The sequence below is a fragment of the Oncorhynchus clarkii genome, chromosome 26 (assembly GCF_045791955.1).
Source record: "Oncorhynchus clarkii lewisi isolate Uvic-CL-2024 chromosome 26, UVic_Ocla_1.0, whole genome shotgun sequence".
In the NCBI taxonomy this organism is placed as follows: domain Eukaryota; kingdom Metazoa; phylum Chordata; class Actinopteri; order Salmoniformes; family Salmonidae; genus Oncorhynchus; species Oncorhynchus clarkii.
This window is the reverse complement of record NC_092172.1, coordinates 12,944,627-12,964,502: the sequence shown is the minus strand read 5'-3', so window position 1 is coordinate 12,964,502 and position 19,876 is coordinate 12,944,627. Positions and strand designations below refer to the sequence as shown.

At 47.1% G+C, this 19,876-nt stretch overlaps 1 protein-coding gene across 4 annotated transcripts in view; it reads right to left on the bottom strand.

Moving 5' to 3' along the window:
- Positions 1–330: 330 nt before the first annotated feature.
- The window catches only part of LOC139385103 (acyl-CoA synthetase family member 3), a 35,263-nt gene continuing 15,717 nt past the window's right edge, over positions 331–19,876 (bottom strand). For 3 of the 4 annotated variants that reach the window (XM_071130165.1, XM_071130166.1, XM_071130167.1), the window contains exons 6-10: positions 16,987–17,084; positions 16,688–16,814; positions 3,767–3,901; positions 3,428–3,539; positions 331–1,045 (exon numbers count right to left, since the gene is read on the bottom strand). In XM_071130165.1, the coding sequence (XP_070986266.1) occupies positions 928–1,045; positions 3,428–3,539; positions 3,767–3,901; positions 16,688–16,814; positions 16,987–17,084 (590 nt within the window). In that variant the 3' untranslated portion in view covers positions 331–927. Of the gene's footprint in view, positions 1,046–2,376; positions 2,456–3,427; positions 3,540–3,766; positions 3,902–16,687; positions 16,815–16,986; positions 17,085–19,876 lie in introns of those variants that run through there. The other variant, XM_071130168.1, reaches the window with a different exon arrangement.

Genomic DNA, 19,876 nt, shown 5'->3' with positions numbered 1-19,876 from the left:
ACCATTCTGCTAAGAGGGAATGCTCAAGTTATCCGTTCTTGACGCATGATGACGGTGGCAAACAATGAATGGCGTAGTCACTATCTCTCACAGTAGCCTGTAGGAGAGATGAAGAGAGAGGCGGATAATGGAGAAGAGAGGGAGGAGGGTGGAGGATTCCCAGCTGTGGGACACTTCTCTATCTAGACCCCTTCCTCTCCGCCTCTAATCACACCTGTGTAACCACAGCTGCACACACCTACCTGCACACACACTCGATATGTCACCCCTTACACAGTAGCTGAATATTAAGCAAGGCTGCAATCAATAAACCAAACACCAAAAACGGCCTTTCCATACATCATCCATTTTATTACATTAAAATAAACTTCATTGCCAATTCAAGGGTATCCATCTGGATTGTAATTATAAGCAATTTAAGAATGCACTGTACTCCCCTCTCTTCTTCTGTGTATAATGTCAAGGATCTCTTGCTGCTCTTATCATTTTCACGGTTTCTTAATGTACTTGTGTGTTGGCATAATTATTCATGCCATGATCCCCAGTCATGCTAATGATCGCAGCACTCAGTCTTTAAAGAAGGCACCGCAGCCTTATCATTTTAAATCAGTTCTCTGTCATAGCAGCCAAACTAAATATATCTCCACAGTAGTTTAATCACGTGTAAGACAGCACTGTTGAGCTCAGTGCCTCCAGGCCCAGCAGTGAACAGTCCTACGATAACTCAGAGCTGAGTGGGGTCAGTGGTGTAGTTAGTGGGATCCTCAATGAGGTCTCTTCATTCTTCCCCAGACCACTGTCTGGTGAGTCAGTCACTTGGAGCTCATCTCGATGGTTTACTGTAGTATGAGGAGGGTCTCTGCTCCTGCTGGAGGGAGGTGTCGTGGAGGAGGTGGGCCGTGAAGGAGGTGCAGGCTTCTCTACTAGTTAGCTGGGGAAGAAGTGCTTGAGTAGGTCCTTCTTGTTGACCTTCCCCATCTGGTTCCTTGGCATCTCCTCCACAAGGACCAGGCCTGTAGGGATGGTGTATGGAGCCATGTGCTCTCTGAAACACCACCCATGACAATTAACACACAGGACTGAAACACCACACATGACAATTAACACACAGGACTGAAACACAACACATGACAATTAACACAGGACTGAAACAACACATGACAATTAACACACAGGACTGAAACACCACACATGACAATTAACACACAGGACTGAAACACAACACATGACAATTAACACACAGGACTGAAAAACCACACATGACAATTAACACACAGGACTGAAACACCACACATGACAATTAACACACAGGACTGAAACACAACACATGACAATTAACACACAGGACTGAAACACCACACATGACAATTAACACACAGGACTGAAACACCACACATGACAATTAACACATAGGACTGAAACACCACACATGACAATTAACACACAGGACTGAAACTCAACACATGACAATTAACACAGGACTGAAACAACACATGACAATTAACACACAGGACTGAAACACCACACATGACAATTAACACACAGACTGAAACACATATAAAGGCATACACATATGAACTCTTCTACTGCTTAACACACAGGCACGCACACACAGGCACGCACACACAGGCACAAAGCCACGAGACACTACTTGAGCGTACACACAATAACAATTACAGTGGAACAAAGGCTGAGCCTCTGGTGTTGCAGTCAGTTTGAGAGATAAGAGAACGTCCTTCATACGCACTAGAGCGTCTCTCTCCCACGGTAATATCCCCCAGACCGCTTCAAGACATTTCCTATTTGGTTAATACAAAACAATGTAATCAGCATGAAATAAAAACAAAATAGTCAAGGCAAAAACACAAGGCTGAGCTAATTAAATGTCTGCCATTTTGAATGCATGGTTGTTATGTCGAGCCGTGAAGCCTGAAGCGTTTTTATTATCTAATGGCTGTGTTGTGGCGATAGACAGAGAATAGTCAATCAACAAATCATACTTCTGTCCCTCGCAGCAGATGGGTCTGTCTCTCTCTCTCTGCATTACTCGCTATACATATGACTTCATGACCGTGTCACACAACTATATATGTGTGTGTGTCTGCCTAATGGGGCTTGTTCACACACCCATCTCTTGGAAGCTCTGCCTGTTGTGTATGTATGTGTGTGTTAGTGTTTGTGTGTGTCTGCACTAGCCAGTGAGGAACACAGCGATTGACAGAGATACAGGGTGACAGCTGAAGCCGGGGCACTGAGGAGTGAGCATCCATGCACTTTTTTGCCCCCCCCCCCCTTTCTGTTCATCCTCTCCATCTCCTTCACCCTGGCCGGCCCTGCCTTGGCCCTGTTCTTGCGCGTCCGCAGGCAGCACTTGTGGGTGGGGGGGCAGGGTCATTGGCAGACAGGCAGCGCTGCTAATCCACCATGCAGGACCAGCAGGGCACAGCAGTAGGGCCTGCACACCCCCACACCATATGGAGCCCACAGCACACACACACACACTCGAGCACACACACACGGGGTGGGCAGAGAGTGATAGAGAGAAAGACAAAGACAGATGGAGGGAGAGAGACGAGAGGGAAACAAAAAGAAAGAATACAGACAGCGAGTGAAAGGGGGGGGCACAAGGAGAGAGAGAGAGAGAGAGAGAGAGAGAGAGAGAGAGAGAGAGAGAGATGCCCTGAGCCACTCCACAGAAAGGGACATGTGTCTTCTGCCAGTGTTGGGGGGCAAAATAAACCACAGTGACATTTAGAGAAAAAAAGAAGCCAAAACCGAAACAGCAACGGCTTGCCTGCCAGACAGACAGTCCTCCATCAAAATCCCTCATTTCCTCATGCTCCCTCTCTCTCTATTCTCTCCTCAGCTCCCTTCATCAGTCCACATCTGCCCATGGCCCCTTCAGTTAAATGAGAGTGGTCTCTCTCTCTCTCTCTCTCTCTCTCTGTCTCTCCAGTAGTTAGATTGCTATTGATTTTGAGGCTTCAGCAGCAGTTACTATAAACAGGTCTGGATGACTCCCCGGGGGACTGAGCAGTGAAGTCTTCCTCTAATTCAATAAATGCGGTGGACGCAATTCTATTTTCAAAAACACACAATTTAAGGTTTGTCGCATGTTCCCAACGAGTAAAGCCACAGAACCCTGAACACCAAATGTTTGATGGAATGGAGCAGCATGACAAAGCACAGCTAGCTAGCAGGCATACCAATAAATGGAATATCTATTAGAATTCGGTCTGGCACACGTCTGTAATACAGTGGATCTACAATTTATAAGCACCTTTATGGACGTGGTACAGTGAATGGTTTTGAAATAAATACTTCTACAGTTATTGGGAGTTATAGTGTTTATAAATGGTTTTAATAACGCTGCTTTATGGCGCTATAAAACTAGTGTGACATTAATGTCCTTCGTGTTGCCTGTTACCTGGCCCAGGTCTTCAGCTCTGACAGGGTCATGCTCCGCCCCCTCTTCAGCTGCACCACCGCTGTCACCTTCTGTCCCCAGGTGGCGTCCCGAGCCCCAATCACAGCCACATCTGAGAGGTCAAGGGTCACCACACATCAGCATAACACCCAGAAATAAGATACATCCTGAAAGCTAGTGTAATATTTCAACGAGTAAAATGATGAATGTTGTTTAAACCCAACCAGTCTAATGGTGCCAACCATGGGAACACAAAAGCCTGAGTCTTCAGGCCAAGCGCCGGTGTAAGTCCCTGCAGTGGAAAAGCACCATAAAGGAGCCAATAGAGGGTGTGTTTACCTGTGATATCAGGGTGGGCTAGCAGGTGTCGCTCCACCTCCAGAGCACTGATCTTATAGCCTCCACTCTTTATGATGTCCACCGAGGTGCGGCCCATGATCCAGTACACTCCATTCTTATAGACCGCTGTGTCCCCTGCAGGACACCATACAAGCACAGGGAGACTGGGCTTCAACGTAGGAGAAACACAGCAAAACAAAAACAAAAATTGCTTAACAGTCCTCGTCTATCATAGGTATGCACATCTACCACGCACGGACAAACACACACTCCATCATTCAACCCCTACTCCCACCGGGTTGTCACATGACTTGGCATATTGTGTGTAACACAGGCTTGTGTGTGGAGGAGGGAGAGAGGGTGGATGGCATAGTGAAGAAGGCCTGCTCAGTGTTTCATAGAGTCACAGTACCACAACACAGGCCTGCTTCATTAGTGTGTCAGAGACTCAGAGGAACCACAGTAAACAGACCACAGTCCACAGACCACAGCAGAACAGCTGAGACTGAGAGCTCCATCAATCAGCAGGTGAATGGCAATATACTGGATGCTACACACATAGGCTGCTGATGCATTCAACCTGCTTTGCCTCTATCTCTTGGGCAAATAGCTGAGAGGAGAGAGAGCGAGAAGCTCAGCTGGAGTTCCCCTTAATTACCTCCCCCATGCCCACCACTGATTAGCTGCACAACGCCAAGACTCAGGTGTGCCGGGCCGTCTCTGTGGCACTGTAAAAACAGCAGCCTATATAATATAGGAAAACACAAACATCCGTGGACCATATCTGGGAGCTGGCTGACATCCAGGCCACCTGACACCTCATCGCCAGATAACACTTTCTCTCAGTGGAAACGCCACACCTACCAGCCAGGGCTCAGAGAGAGGCTGAGGAGAGGAACACTGACTGACTGGCATACTGTGACCTCAGACAGAAGAGCCATGATAGACACCTACTGGTGTGACCACGGGGGAGTACTAGAGGGGTGTGTGTGTGTGCCTGTTTGGGAGTGGTGTGTGGAAGGGGGAGTTTATGTGTGTGTGTGAAGTGTGGGAGCTGGTTATTGAGTGTGATACGGGGCTGGTTATTGGGTGTGATAAGGGGCTGGTTATTGGGTGTGATAAGGGGCTGGTTATTGAGTGTGATAAGGGGCTGGTTATTGGGTGTGATAAGGGGCTGTTATTGAGTGTGATAAGGGGCTGGTTATTGGGTGTGATAAGGGGCTGGTTATTGGGTGTGATAAGGGGCTGTTATTGAGTGTGATACGGGGCTGGTTATTGGGTGTGATAAGGGGCTGGTTATTGGGTGTGATAAGGGGCTGTTATTGAGTGTGATAAGGGGCTGGTTATTGGGTGTGATAAGGGGCTGGTTATTGGGTGTGATAAGGGGCTGGTTATTGAGTGTGATAAGGGGCTGGTTATTGGGTGTGATAAGGGGCTGTTATTGAGTGTGATAAGGGGCTGGTTATTGAGTGTGAGGGCTCAGCTGGGGCTGGGGGGTGATGAGGAGGGGAAGTGGGTCATTGTGGAGGATGAGTGTGGGACTGAGATGTGGCGAGGGGGAGGTGTGGAGAGAAGGCGAGAGTTCTGGTGGATCATTACAGAGTCCCCAGCTGAGGCAGGGAGAGGGAAATGAAGGCTGTGTGAGAGGTGTGGGGGTGTATTGGGGTATGTGAGAGGTGTAGGGGTGTATTGGGGTGTGTGAGAGGTGTAGGGCTGTATTGGGGTGTGTGAGAGGTGTAGGGCTGTATTGGGGTGTTTGAGAGGTGTAGGGCTGTATTGGGGTGTGTGAGAGGTGTAGGGCTGTATTGGGGTATGTGAGAGGTGTAGGGGTGTATTGGGGTGTGTGAGAGGTGTAGGGCTGTATTGGGGTGTTTGAGAGGTGTAGGGCTGTATTGGGGTGTGTGAGAGGTGTGGGGGTGTATTGGGGTGTGTGAGAGATGTGGGGGTGTATTGGGGTGTGTGAGAGGTGTGGGGGTGTATTGGGGTATGTGAGAGGTGTAGGTGTTTTTTTTTGGGGGGGGGGGGGGGGGGTTATAAGCAGGTGCTGGAGAACAGGGCCTGGCCCAGGGCTGGTGGGTGGTGACTGGTAGAGGACAAGTGGAAGGTGCAGCTGTTGACACATCCACAAGGTCACCCCTCCTTCATTAGAGATACAGCATCAGGAGAAGAGAACTACGACATTACCTTCTATTCAGTCTCACTTCTACCAGACGATTTAGTCACCTCTACATTCTATAACTTATGTCAGTGTACATTATCATATGCATAGTACACACTTGCCATCGTATATGGTATCAAGGTAAGGAAATACTAGATAAAGACTTAAGCATAAATCAAAACCAGTTTAGTTACAGTCTCATCTCCTCTCTATCACTCGCGCACTTAATCATCTCAACCTCCCAAAATACATTCATCTATCCTCTCAACTCTTCTCTACATCCCTCTATCCATCCTGCCTCTTTCAGCACGCTCCTCTTTCAGTACTGCGACTCCTCCATCCCCTCCTCTCCATCTCCCCTTTCTCTCTCTTGCTCTCTCTCTCCCCTCCCCCCTCCTTCATACAGTGTCTCTTCCTCTCCCATTGCCTGCCTCTCTCTCTCTCTCTCTCTCCCTCTCCCTCTCTCTCCCTCTCTCTCCCTCTCTCTCTCTCTCTCTCTCCCTCTCTCTCTCTCTCTCTCTCTCTCCCTCTCTCTCCCTCTCTCTCCCTCCCTCCCTCCCTCCCTCCCTTGCCTCCACCGAGCACAGCATCAATAGAGGGCCCATCTGTTCCCATACATCACGCACTTCATTTCAGTTTATTAGCCGGGATAAATCATAAATATTTCATTATACATCACGGGCGGCTGTCGCAGGGACGCCGCAATTTATCACCGCTGCCCTCTCTCCCGGCTCCACGCCGGAGCAATAAGCTTTCCAGTCTATTAAACAAGATTGATACAGTGTGTAAATTTAGATATTGGGAATTTCTTCACAGACCACTGCTCTGCACTGATAGACCGGGGCAACGGGGGAGGAGAGGAGGATTGGGGGAGGAGGGGGGGAGCAGAGGAACTGGATGGGTGTTAACATCAGTAATAGTGTATTTACAGTTTCCCCTTCCTTCCCTTCGGTTTTAAGGAAGAAAGCCCCAAAAGCCAGGAATAATTTAGTCACAGGCGTGTAGCCCCGTTCTCATGTAAATAGAAAGTAGAATGAGAACATGTTTTACATGACTACAGATAAGTGGGATGCCATGGGGTTGGAGGGGAATATATGCAAAGCTTTTCACTTCACCCTTCTTTACGGCTCCGTGATGTCTGAGGGGAAAGGGGACTACACAACACAGCAGACAGACACATTACTAACATTCAGTACAGTCAAACACTCTTCAGCTGACTTTGACACACTTGGTGCTCACTTGACGATGGCTGTTGTGACCTTATATCTTTGAGGAACGGGAAAATAAGGAGAGAGAAACAGCGCCTGTTTGGAATGAGGGACCAGTGGGAATAGTGATTGGAGAAGACACTGATAAAAATGGACGGCTTTTGGACACACTGAAGAATACTTGTGATTTGACATCCCAGTCTCAGTCTCTGTACTGTTGTGGAGGACAAGCGGAGGAGGAGTGGAGATATGGACGATTAAAACGATAATCGATAAGAAGCCTACTTGCGCCGGGCTTTCATCTCCTTCGTAGGCATGGGGGAAAAAACGATGGATGGCACGGAAGAAATTAAAAAACGTGGAATAGAATAGAAGATGGGGCGCAGAGAAAGTCTCCTGGTCTGCAGTGACATGTCTCCTCTCCTTTCTTCTCTCAGCACCTTGCCAGTGTCTGTCTCCCCCTGCCTGCCACCATGATCTCAAGCCAGGCTGGAAGTCAGACAGGGAAAAGGCAGGGAAGTGACAGTCAGCACCGCCCAAAGCCAAAACAAAAAACGCAGAGGCACAAACATACACTAACACTTGTCTTTGGGTGCTCTGGGCACACTCAGTGGTAAGGTTACACTGTGGGAGGTTTTGGTGAGGGGGGGACTCTAGAAAGGGCAGAGTGAGACAAATGACAAAGGCCACGCTCAGCGTCACACACACTTCCTGTCAACTCCAGGCGCCGCTGCTCTAGGTGTTAAGAGAGAGACACATGGAACACGTGGTACATTTTCTGTGCCAGTTGCAAGTTTAAAGACATCAAGTTGGTCCTGTATCAGTCAGTCAGCATTTTCACCTCACACAAGACGCCATCAACTAACTAAGTAACGCAGTGATGCAGATAAGCCAGTAGCCATGTTCTCAGTGAGAACATCCAGCATCACAGCAAGAGGAGAAGGCCTCGGGCCTCCCGGGTGGCGCAGTGGTTAAGGGCACTGTACTGCAGCGCCAGCTGTGCCATCAGAGACTCTGGGTTCGCGCCCAGGCTCTGTCGTAACCGGCCGCGACCGGGAGGTCCATGGGGCGACGCACAATTGGCCTAGTGTCGGGGTTAGGGAGGGCTTGGTCGGTAGGGATGTCCTTGTCTCATCGCGCACCAGCGACTCCTGTGGCGGGCCGGGCGCAGTGCGCGCTAGCCAAGGTTGCCAGGTACACGGTGTTTCCTCCGGCACATTGGTGCGGCTGGTTTCCGGGTTGGATGTGCGCTGTGTTAAGAAGCAGTGTGGCTAGGTTGGGTTGTGTATCGGAGGACGCATGACTTTCAACCTTCGTCTCTCCCGAGCCCGTACGGGAGTTGTAGCGATGAGACAAGATAGTAGCTACTACAACAATTGGATACCACGAAATTGGGCAGAAAAAGGGGTCAAAAATTAAAAAAATGTAAAAAGAGGAGAAGGCCTTATCGGAGCTGGATGAATGGGGGGGTCTGCTACTCTGTTCACAGCCATCTCTCTTTAAGAACAACAGTCAACACAAAGCAGGGAGACATTAATATTAATGCCAACATTAAAACCCAGGCGGCTAAATGGAACAGCTAATGAGGATGAATAACAGACAACCGCCGACAAAAATCACCAGCTCTGATGTTATTTATCATCCTTAACTTTTGTCACAGCTCCTTTTTTTTGCGTAATTAATATCGTACAAGAAAGCGGCTTGGCACTCGGATGAGTGATCTCATTTGTTTAATACAATGCAATTAAAGGGAGAGAATTGCTTTATGTTAATGTTCCTGACTACGTTGCTCGCGGTTGATTGTCGTCTTGGCGAGATAGCGAGCAAACTTTTACGATTGATAACCTCTCACGGGAGATCTGGCGTGTACTTACACTAACTACTTGACTACAGTTTGCATGGAACTCTTCACCATGTTTGACACACAGGGCCGGTGCAGTAGCTCCCTAGAATCTAAAAAGTAGCCATTTATGCCAAGACATAGCAGAGATCAACATGGCAGCACACTGCCTACACTGTAGCGGTAATGCTGGTATGCCAATCAATGTGCTGTAGGCATTTTCCTGCCTTATCAGTGAGTCTAAAAATACTTACAGCCTGTTCCTTCCATCCTACCTATACCTCCTCTCCTCTCATCTCATGGCCAACTCTAGCAGAACAGCACAGAGGTCCCTCCATCCCCTTCCATCTGCCATCAGCCACAGCATGTCTACAGTTGACAGCCAGCTCAGAAAATATTCACTATTTATCTATCAGTCTTTCCGCTAAAAAGAGAAAATCAATGCCAAGACAAAAGTAGAGTAGGTCAATAAATCTAATGTGGGCTGTCTTTGTTTCTTCTTGGGGCACACAGAATGTTTATAGCATTTCAATGTAGAACTGGTGGTTTACCACATATCCTGCTCCACATGTCAACACCTTGATTGGAACATTTCATTGGAATGGAAGTGTAGCCTTACCATAGGGGAAATGGAACAAGGGGAGGCTGGGTGGTAGAGCCGTGAGGGGAATGTGACATTGGCGGGGTGCCGCGTTGTGACCGGAAGTGAAATGTGACATTGGGGAGGGTGGGAGGGGAGGGGTGGGAGGGGAGAGGGAGGTAAAGAACACTGCTGGGAGCAATGGTGGAATGCTTAAATCACTAGTGATGGCTGCATGCCTGGAAAATAAGGCTGCTGACTGTCCTGCAGACACTAGTTTCACCTCAGCTGAGAGGTTAAGACTGACAAAACTTTAAAACCTAACATGAACTGAGCACACACACACAAATGTAAAAAATATTTGCAGATTGAATGCAAAATCCGTCCACAGAACAAACTACACACAAAATCAACGGCCCACAGACTAGTGATCGTAATTATAATTTTTTTAAATGACACGAGAGTATTGCAATACTATTTTTGATTATATTATACAGTGCCTTGCGAAAGTATTCGGCCCCCTTGAACTTTGCGACCTTTTGCCACATTTCAGGCTTCAAACATAAAGATATAAAAATGTATTTTTTTGTGAAGAATCAACAACAAGACATTTATTGGATATTTCAAACTTTTTTAACAAATCAAAAACTGAAAAATTGGGCGTGCAAAATTATTCAGCCCCTTTACTTTCAGTGCAGCAAACTCTCTCCAGAAGTTCAGTGAGGATCTCTGAATGATCCAATGTTGACCTAAATGACTAATGATGATAAATACAATCCACCTGTGTGTAATCAAGTCTCCGTATAAATGCACCTGCACTGTGATAGTCTCAGAGGTCCGTTAAAAGCGCAGAGAGCATCATGAAGAACAAGGAACACACCAGGCAGGTCCGAGAAGAAGTTTAAAGCCGGATTTGGATACAAAAATATTTCCCAAGCTTTAAACATCCCAAGGAGCACTGTGCAAGCGATAATATTGAAATGGAAGGAGTATCAGACCACTGCAAATCTACCAAGACCTGGCCGTCCCTCTAAACTTTCAGCTCATACAAGGAGAAGACTGATCAGAGATGCAGCCAAGAGGCCCATGATCACTCTGGATGAACTGCAGAGATCTACAGCTGAGGTGGGAGACTCTGTCCATAGGACAACAATCAGTCGTATATTGCACAAATCTGGCCTTTATGGAAGAGTGGCAAGAAGAAAGCCATTTCTTAAAGATATCCATAAAAAGTGTTGTTTAAAGTTTGCTACAAGCCACCTGGGAGACACACCAAACATGTGGAAGAAGGTGCTCTGGTCAGATGAAACCAAAATTGAACTTTTTGGGAACAATGCAAAACGTTATGTTTGGCGTAAAAGCAACACAGCTGAACACACCATCCCCACTGTCAAACATGGTGCTGGCAGCATCATGGTTTGGGCCTGCTTTTCTTCAGCAGGGACAGGGAAGATGGTTAAAATTGATGGGAAGATGGATGGAGCCAAATACAGGACCATTCTGGAAGAAAACCTGATGGAGTCTGCAAAAGACCTGAGACTGGGACAGAGATTTGTCTTCCAACAAGACAATGATCCAAAACATAAAGCGAAATCTACAATGGAATGGTTCAAAAATAAACATATCCAGGTGTTAGAATGGCCAAGTCAAAGTCCAGACCTGAATCCAATCGAGAATCTGTGGAAAGAACTGAAAACTGCTGTTCACAAATGCTCTCCATCCAACCTCACTGAGCTTGAGCTGTTTTGCAAGGAGGAATGGGAAAACATTTCAGTCTCTCGATGTGCAAAACTGATAGAGACATACCCCAAGCGACTTACAGCTGTAATCGCAGCAAAAGGTGGCGCTACAAAGTATTAACTTAAGGGGGCTGAATAATTTTGCACGCCCAATTTTTCAGTTTTTGATTTGTTAAAAAAGTTTGAAATATCCAATAAATGTCGTTCCACTTCATGATTGTGTCCCACTTGTTGTTGATTCTTCACAAAAAAATACAGTTTTATATCTTTATGTTTGAAGCCTGAAATGTGGCAAAAGGTTGCAAAGTTCAAGGGGGCCGAATACTTTCGCAAGGCACTGTATATACTCCAAGTATCATAAAACAAATCAAATATACAGTATCTACAGTGCATGAGGAAAGGACTTTTTACACATTTTGATACGTTACAGCCTTATTTAAAAATGGATTAAAAATCGTTTTTACCGTTCATCAATCTACACACAATACCCCATAATGACAAAGCAAAAACTGTTTTTTTTAGATACACACAAAAAAAAAACATGTACATAAGTATTCAGACCCTTCACTCAGTACTTTGTTGTAGCACCTTTGGCAGCGATTACAACCTTGGGTCTTCTTGGCTATGACGCTACAAGCTTGGCACACCTGTATTTATACTTTCTCCCATTCTTCACTACAGATACTCTGAAGCTCTGTGCAGAGAGGTTCTACTCTCCTCTCTGCCCTGAGATGAGCTCCACTCCTCTCCTCTCACCCAGTTAGCATTCTCCCCACTCCCAAGCCTGCCTGTTATTACGAGCACAGCAAGGCTAATGTGCAGTCCCCAAACAGTGCTTACCTGAGAACTGGCAACTTTTAGCACCCCTCCATTATTCATAGGTATGTGCACGCAGCATTTGGAAAATTGCTAATGCTTTCCCTCCCAGTCATCTTTATTTATTGATAGGTATAATTATTTATTGTTTTTCAGCGTATAATCCATTCCTGGGGAAAAAGAGTCAGCTGTCCTGCTAGAGTGCTGGAGACCAGCTGATCCCCACTTCTCCCAGTCTTTCCCTCTTTCTTCCTCTACCTCTCCCCCTTTCCATTTCTATCTCCGCAGCGCTACGGCTAATAAAATGAATGGTCTTGTTTACGAGGGACAGTCTTAAGGTCTGCATTGGCACAATGGAAAAACCTTATTCGTTAGAGCCTAACCACACAGGCAGGCAGCCTGCACACAAACACCAGAGGCAGAAGAAATCTGACCACAGTCAATATTTTATGGAGGGAGTTGAAGATAACGATCCATCCACAATGCTGGTTATGAATTCATGATGGCGTTAGGCCTTGGCAGCATTCCTCACACCGTCTGGGTGCTTGTGTGTCACCATGGTTGTCCCAAGGTTGAAAGGATGTTAAGATCCTGATAGAGGGATGTGGAGGCAGGTTTCATGTCCAGAGACTGGCTCATCATTAGTGCTGTATACTTGGGAGGCCATTGGCATGGTAGAACCCAGTCAAACAGTCAGTAACTCTAAACCAGAATGATCTGCTCAATAGGTGGCCTGGAGCCCCTGGCCAGTTAAGGAGACTGACACACACTCTGTCCCCCTCCCTGGTAGGTAATCTAGCAGACACAGACAGCTGAAAGGGAGCTACTGAGGAGTACGTTTAAAAGCAGGGCAGATTGGAGGAGAGAAGAGAGGCCGAGCGAGTGAGTTGACACAAAGAGAAGTGAGGAAAATCAATGGGAACAAACGTGGTGTGGAGATGGGCGCAAAGTGAGCGCTCAACAGGGTGACAGCTTATCCATAGAGGTGCCAGTCAGGCTGTAGCAGGGCCACACTTACCCAATTAAAGATACCGCCAGGCAAACAGAAACCATGTTGAGCTCTTGGCTCTCCCTGTTCTTTTCTCTTCATCTCCCTCGTCCTCTTGCGTCCTCTCTCCTTACCCCTCTCTCTCTGAGGGAGTCTGTGTGTATGGTAAAGGGTGAGCACACAGGGTAAAATCCCGAGTGCCGCAGCGGTCTAAGGCACTGCATCTCCGTGCTAGAGGCATCACTACAGACTAGAGGTCGACCGATTCTGATTTTTCAACGCCGATACCGATACCGATTATTGGAGGACCAAAAAAGCTAATACCGATTAATCGGCCGATATTTATTTGTAATAATGACAATTACAACAATACTGAATGAACACTTATTTTAACTTAATATAATACCTCAATAAAATCAATTTAGCCTCAAATAATGAAACGTGGTTTAAATAATGCAAAAACAAAGTGTTGGAGAAGAAAGTAAAAGTGCAATATGTGCTATGTAAGAAAGCTAACGTTTCAGTTCCTTGCTCAGAACATGAGAACATTTGAAAGCTGGTGGTTCCTTTTAACATGAGTCTTCAATATTCCCAGGTAAGAAGTTTTAGGTTGTAGTTATTATAGGAATTATAGAACTATTTCGCTCTATACCATTTGTATTTCATTAACCTTTGACTATTGGATGTTCTTATAGGCACTTTAGTATTGCCAGTGTAACAGTATAGCTTCCGTCCCTCTCCTCGCTCCTCCCTGGGCTCGAACCAGCAACACAACGACAACAGCCACCCTCGAAGCAGTGTTACCCATGCAGAGCAAGGGGAACAACTACTAGAAGGCTCAGAGCGAGTGACGTTTGAAACGCTATTAGCGTGCGCTAACTAGCTAGCCATTTCACTTTGGTTACACCAGCCTCATCTCGGGAGTTGATAGGCTTGAAGTCATAAACAGAGCAATGCTTGACGCACAACGAAGAGCTGCTGGCAAAACGCACAAAAGTGCTGTTTGAATGAATGTTTACCCGCCTGCTTCTGCCTACCACCGGTCAGTCAGATAGTTAGATACTTGTATGCTCAGTCAGATTATATGCAACACAGGACACACTAGATAATATCTAGTAATATCATCAACCATGTGTAGTTAACTAGTGATTATGATTGATTGTTTTTTATAAGATAAGTTTAATGCTAGCTAGCAACTTACCTTGGCTTACTGCATTTGCGTAACAGGCAGTCTCCTTGTGGAGTGCAACGAGACAGAGGCAGGTCGTTATTGCGTTGGACTAGTTGTAAGGTTGTAAACTGTGAGGTTGCAAGATTGGATCCCCGAGCTGACAAGGTGAAAATCTGTCATTCTGCCCCTGAACAAGGCAGTTAACCCACCGTTCCTAGGCCATCATTGAAAATAAGAATGTGTTCTTAACTGACCTGCCTAGTTAAATAAAGGTATTTATAAAGGTAAAAAAAAAAAAAAAGAAATCTGCAAATCTTGCGTCCTCCGATTTCCGATTGTTAAGAAAAATCTGCCCTAATTAATCAGCCATTCCGATTAATCGGTCAACCTCTTCTACAGACACCCTGGTTCAAATCCAGGCTGTATCACAACCGGCCGTGATTGGGAGTCCCATAGGGCGGCGCACAATTGGTCCAGCGTCGTCTGGGTTTGGCCGGTGTAGGCCGCCATTGTAAATAAGAATTTGTTCTTAACTGACTTGCCTAGTCAAATTTAAAAAATTTAAAATCCAATAGGAAGATGAGAGGGTTAAAAATGGAGATGGTGAGAGACAGACAGCTAGTTCAGGTGAGGGTAAAGAAAGGGAGCGAGGGAGGGAGAGAGGGAGGAGTGTTAGATGGAGACGTGAGCAGGCGGAGAGGGGGAGAGTGTAAGACGGGGAGCAGGTGTGAGGGTGAAAAGGGTATGAGTGTGAGAGGAAGTCGGTGGAAGTGAGGGAGAGTGTAAGTAGTACTCGTCTTGAAACTCACACCTTTTCACCCTGCCTACCAACAGAGCCAAGATCACACACAGTGACAAACAAAGAACCAGGCACTGGACAGGGAATAGCACTGTGAAAACTGACACTGTGTCATGAGTTGATCATTACAGTAAGGCCCGCCGCGCACATTCTCCAGCCTCCCTATTCAACTATACGAACTGGCCACAAGCCTTCAGATGAGGTGACATCAGATCTGACACTCCTAACACCTCCAGTGTCAAGGGGGGGGGGGGGGGGGGGGGGGGGGGGGGGGCGCTGCAGAATATAGTGAATAGGCCTGGGCATATAAGGTATGTCAAAGTAAAGGTAAAGTAGTGCTGTAGTGAGCAGAGGAGGCTGCTGGGACAAGCTATAGGAGGACAGGCTCATTGTAATGGCTGGAATGGAATAAATGAAACGGTACCAAACAAATCCAACATATGTTTGACTCCGTTCCATGAATTCCAGTCCAGCCATTACAATGAGCCTGTCCTCCTATAGCTTGTCCCACCAACCTCGGCTGGTAGTGAGGATATAGCTGCTTTTGGAGCTGGTGGATGCAGGGTCGCCATGGCAAGCAGGCTGCCTGAGGTGATGGTGAGTGTGACTGTGTGTATGTGCATTTGTATGTAGGATGGAGCAGGCAGTCAGGCGGGTGGGGCAAGCAGGCAGGGTGCTTGGCAGTAGCAGTGGCTGGCTATGGGACTGACTGGCTGGCTGGTTTGTCTGCTGGGAGCTGATTGTGCTGGCTCTCATTATCTGGCCAGTGGGCCTAATGGAGTGTGACAGCAGCGTGCGGCGCACTGGAACTCTGTCCTTCCAGCCCTAAAAGCCAATTAAACCCACTCCACCCTGCCAGCTCTCCCTGACTCTCTCCCTCTCTGCCCCTGCAGCCCCCTCTCCTTCCTTCCTGCCAACTCTCCCTGACTCTCTCCCTCTCTGCCCCTGCAGCCCCCTCTCCTTCCTTCCTGCCAGCTCTCCCTGACTCTCTCCCTCTCTGCCCCTGCAGCCCCCTCTCCTTCCTCCCTGCCAGCTCTCCCTGATTCTCTCCCTCTCTCCCCCTGCAGCTCCCTCTCCATCTGTACCTCCTCCACTCTTTCCTGCCCACTTCTCTCCATCCTTTATCCCTGCCCATCTCTCTCTCTCTCGGCAGCTCCTCTCTCCCTGTAGCCCTCTACTAAAGCGGGGCTCCTTGGGGGAATGCACTGGGCCAGAGAGGGCCTAGTCGGCCTCTGCACCACTGACAGCTCTGCTCTTCCTCTCCCCAACCCACAGAGGAGTCACAACCACTTAGAGAGAAGAAATGCCTCCCAGCACCAAAAACACACATCCTCCATTTATCACAAGCCAGTCACTGAAGGGGAGCGAGACGCCTTCTTCCTAAATGTTTAAATACAGCTCCTGGAGAAAGAGAGGTCATGACAAACATAGTTCTGACAACGTGCCTCATCCAGTGTTCTGGGTGTAATTGGCAAAGTAGAGAGAACATGGTGAACCCCAGCCACCACAGACCTGGTGGTCATGTGAAACATTCACTAGTCTCAAGTTATGAGCCTGTTTAGCTGCTACCAGTCAATAAATCATGAGATGACGGTGTGTTCCTGACAGACAGTGTACTGTACCCGTTTTGAACCAGCCGTCCTCAGTGAAAGACTCCCTGGTGGCCTCTGGTTTGTTCCAGTACTCTGTGAAGACCTGGTCTCCTCGCACCATCAGCTCCCCCTCCTTCCCCTCCAACCCTGGACGCACCTAAAGACAGACACACACACTACAGTGGGTGGCTAAGACAGACAGGGTCCTGGACATGCTAACTGTATATGCTTTTTAACAACATGAATACACTATTTAGACAGATATTTTTCCACAGAATCTGGGAGTCCTACTGTATCTCTGGATGTGAGTGTTTCGGACTGCTGAATACCTGAGTTTCTCTGCTGTTGCCCTCGGCGATGGTGGTGCTGGTTGCGTTCGTCATGACAATGCGAACCTCCACTCCTGGAAGAGGGACACCGACTGCACCTACACACACACACACACACACACATACACACAAACAACGGTAAATAATCACATCATGTATACAAAATGGAACTAATTACACTATCACAATTAATGCTAATGGTTGTAAATAAAACCATTTTCACCCCCAAAATATTTGCATCGACAAATACAAATAAAAATATAGTGATTTAATGACAATCCTTCTCCTACATGTGACCACTAACACATATGAATGCACACAGATTCCTCTCTCCTGAGGCATTTTCTCCTTCTGTCTGTGTGACCTATAGAGAGATAAGCTCTAATGACTGCCACCGCCAAAAGAGAAGGAAACCTTTGTGCAGCCTGCTCTCTGTGTGACACTGTGGGCCATGTCATTTCACAGGCCACTGCTCTCCCAATAAAGAACAGGGCAGACAGGCCATAATTACAAAATAACTCCCTGCTTCAAATGTATCTAATCAACTTTAGCCCTGATTGGCAATGCCAATCAAACACACTCCATTTCCACTTCATCAGCAGAGCGAGAAACACAGAGATACAAACTATCTTCCCATTGTTTCAAAACCAGACCAGCCTAGTTTATCTCTGTCTTCTCTCGAAAGTCACTTCCTGTCCTATCCCTCCTGCCACCGTCCCCTTCATTTGAGTTGTTTTTGTGTAACAGGATGACGTCCATCTCGGTCCCTGTCTTTTAGTTTTTCTCCCGGGGTTGTTTCCCAGTGTGCTGGGTAATCGTCAGCGTGTCCTCATTCCTCCTCACCTTCCAAACACAGCAGAAAGCTGCCAACGACGGGGGTGATAAAAAGAGCTTTCTCTCCTCAATCACAAAACTAACCAAAATCCATTTATACTTGAGCCCGAGCAATCTCTCTCTCTCTTCCCCTCTCTGTCTCCCTCGCTTTTTCCTCTCCATTCAGGAGGGTGGCCAGACATATTTTGGAGCCATGTAGCATTCAGGTCACCGTTACTTTACTGAGAATTGAGATTGACTGCCACTTCAAAGGCTACAGGCAGAACAGAAAGACTGGAGGGGAATTACAAAAAGGGGACGAGGGCTAAACGAGTGACTAGAAACTCTAAATAGAAGACAGGAATATTACAGAGCCGTGTTCTACCCACATTACACACAGGGAACAATTACTAACCATGCAGGGGAATGAGGACAGCATTGAGAGGGGCATAAGGTCATTGAGTGACAGCTGGAAAAGACTAATGAAATGATACACCCAACAGCAGCCCTCAAAAATAATCAATTCAAACAATAACAACAACAACATTCCAGTGGTATTAGGAATAAGATAACATCTTATTATGCTGACGTCCTCATTACTGCCCTTTTCTTCACGCCTATTAAAGCAGAGTTGAATTAATATAGCTTTACAGATATACAGTAGGAGTGTGTGTGTGTGTGTGTGTGTGTGTGTGTGTGTGTGTGTGTGTGTGTGTGTGTGTGTGTGTGTGTGTGTGTGTGTGTGTGTGTGTGTAAATTGTGTGTGTGTGGTGTATGTGTAGTGGAATGTAGCCGGCCCTGTGGCGACAGCCCTGTCAGAAACACAATGGCTCCCCTGACTGCACAGAGGCCCATTAACAAGGCTCCATCAGTGGGCCCATCTGAACCTCTAATTACGACTGCAGCATCAGCCATGCCAGCCAGCCAGCCAGCCACACACACAACCTGCCAGCTAGAGTTTTCAAATGAGACCAGCCAGGCAGAGAGGAGGAGGAAAAGGAGAGGATGGAGGGAGGGAGAGGAGCAGAGAGCTGTGTGCGGTGCAGCTCCACGCCTGCCTTCCCCATGCATAATTCAGCAGTCTTCCTTCACACTGTGCTCTCTCTGGACTGCCCTGGGGAGCTGACAGCCCTGCGCCCCCTGGTGCCCTGCTGGAGCACTGCTGCTCAAACCCCCCAACAACCTCCCCACAACCTCCCCTAAACACAAAGCACAGGGAAGGGAGAAAGTGGGATGGAGAGGGGAGAGGAGAGAAGGGGGAGGGGGGAAAGGGTGTGAAGTGAAAGGGTGGAGGTTGAGATGCTCAAAGTCATTCTGCTGAAAGGGGACATGTGTCTCCTGCCAGGGCTGGTGTTAGAGGGGGGAAACAAAAGAAGGGGGGGGAAACAGGATGAAAGAAAAAATACAGGGTATAGCCTGCTCCTCAGTGTGAAGCCAAACATGAATCAAATTACAACCACCAACACGATACAAATATGACCATTATTCTTGTATTATTACACAACTGTGTGTATACTCACTCATAAAATAACAATACATGTCTTCAATAGATTGTCATAAATAAATTCATAATAAAACACTATTTGATTGGTTAACAGTTGACAGTTGTTTTGAAGGGGCGGCGTGCCGTGGAGGAAGAGTGTTCTTTTCTGAGAGCTCTGTGGTTGTTATTGATTTGTTTAACCTACTTTAAAAAGGCGACGGCATCACATGCGCTCTTCCACAAGCGTCTCATAGACTGCTGCTGGAAAGACGTCGATGCGACCGCAGCGTCTCAGAGCTGGTCTTAATAACCACCTCCCAGGATTAAATAGAGCCTGCCTCTTTATTTCAAACAGGCGCTCACAACAACAGAGACCGCATTAGCTGGGCTACAGACAGTCAAATTAGCCTGCCTTGTCATACCGCTGCTTTGAAGATCCTCCACTCAAAAGACAAGAAGGGGAATGGAAAGACTGAAGAAAGGAACACAACCCTCCAGTCACCGGAGGATGGAACCAGAAACATCAACAACAGCATTGAGCTTTGATACTAAACCACCTGGAATAAGAACATAGGTAAACCAGACAGAAATAGT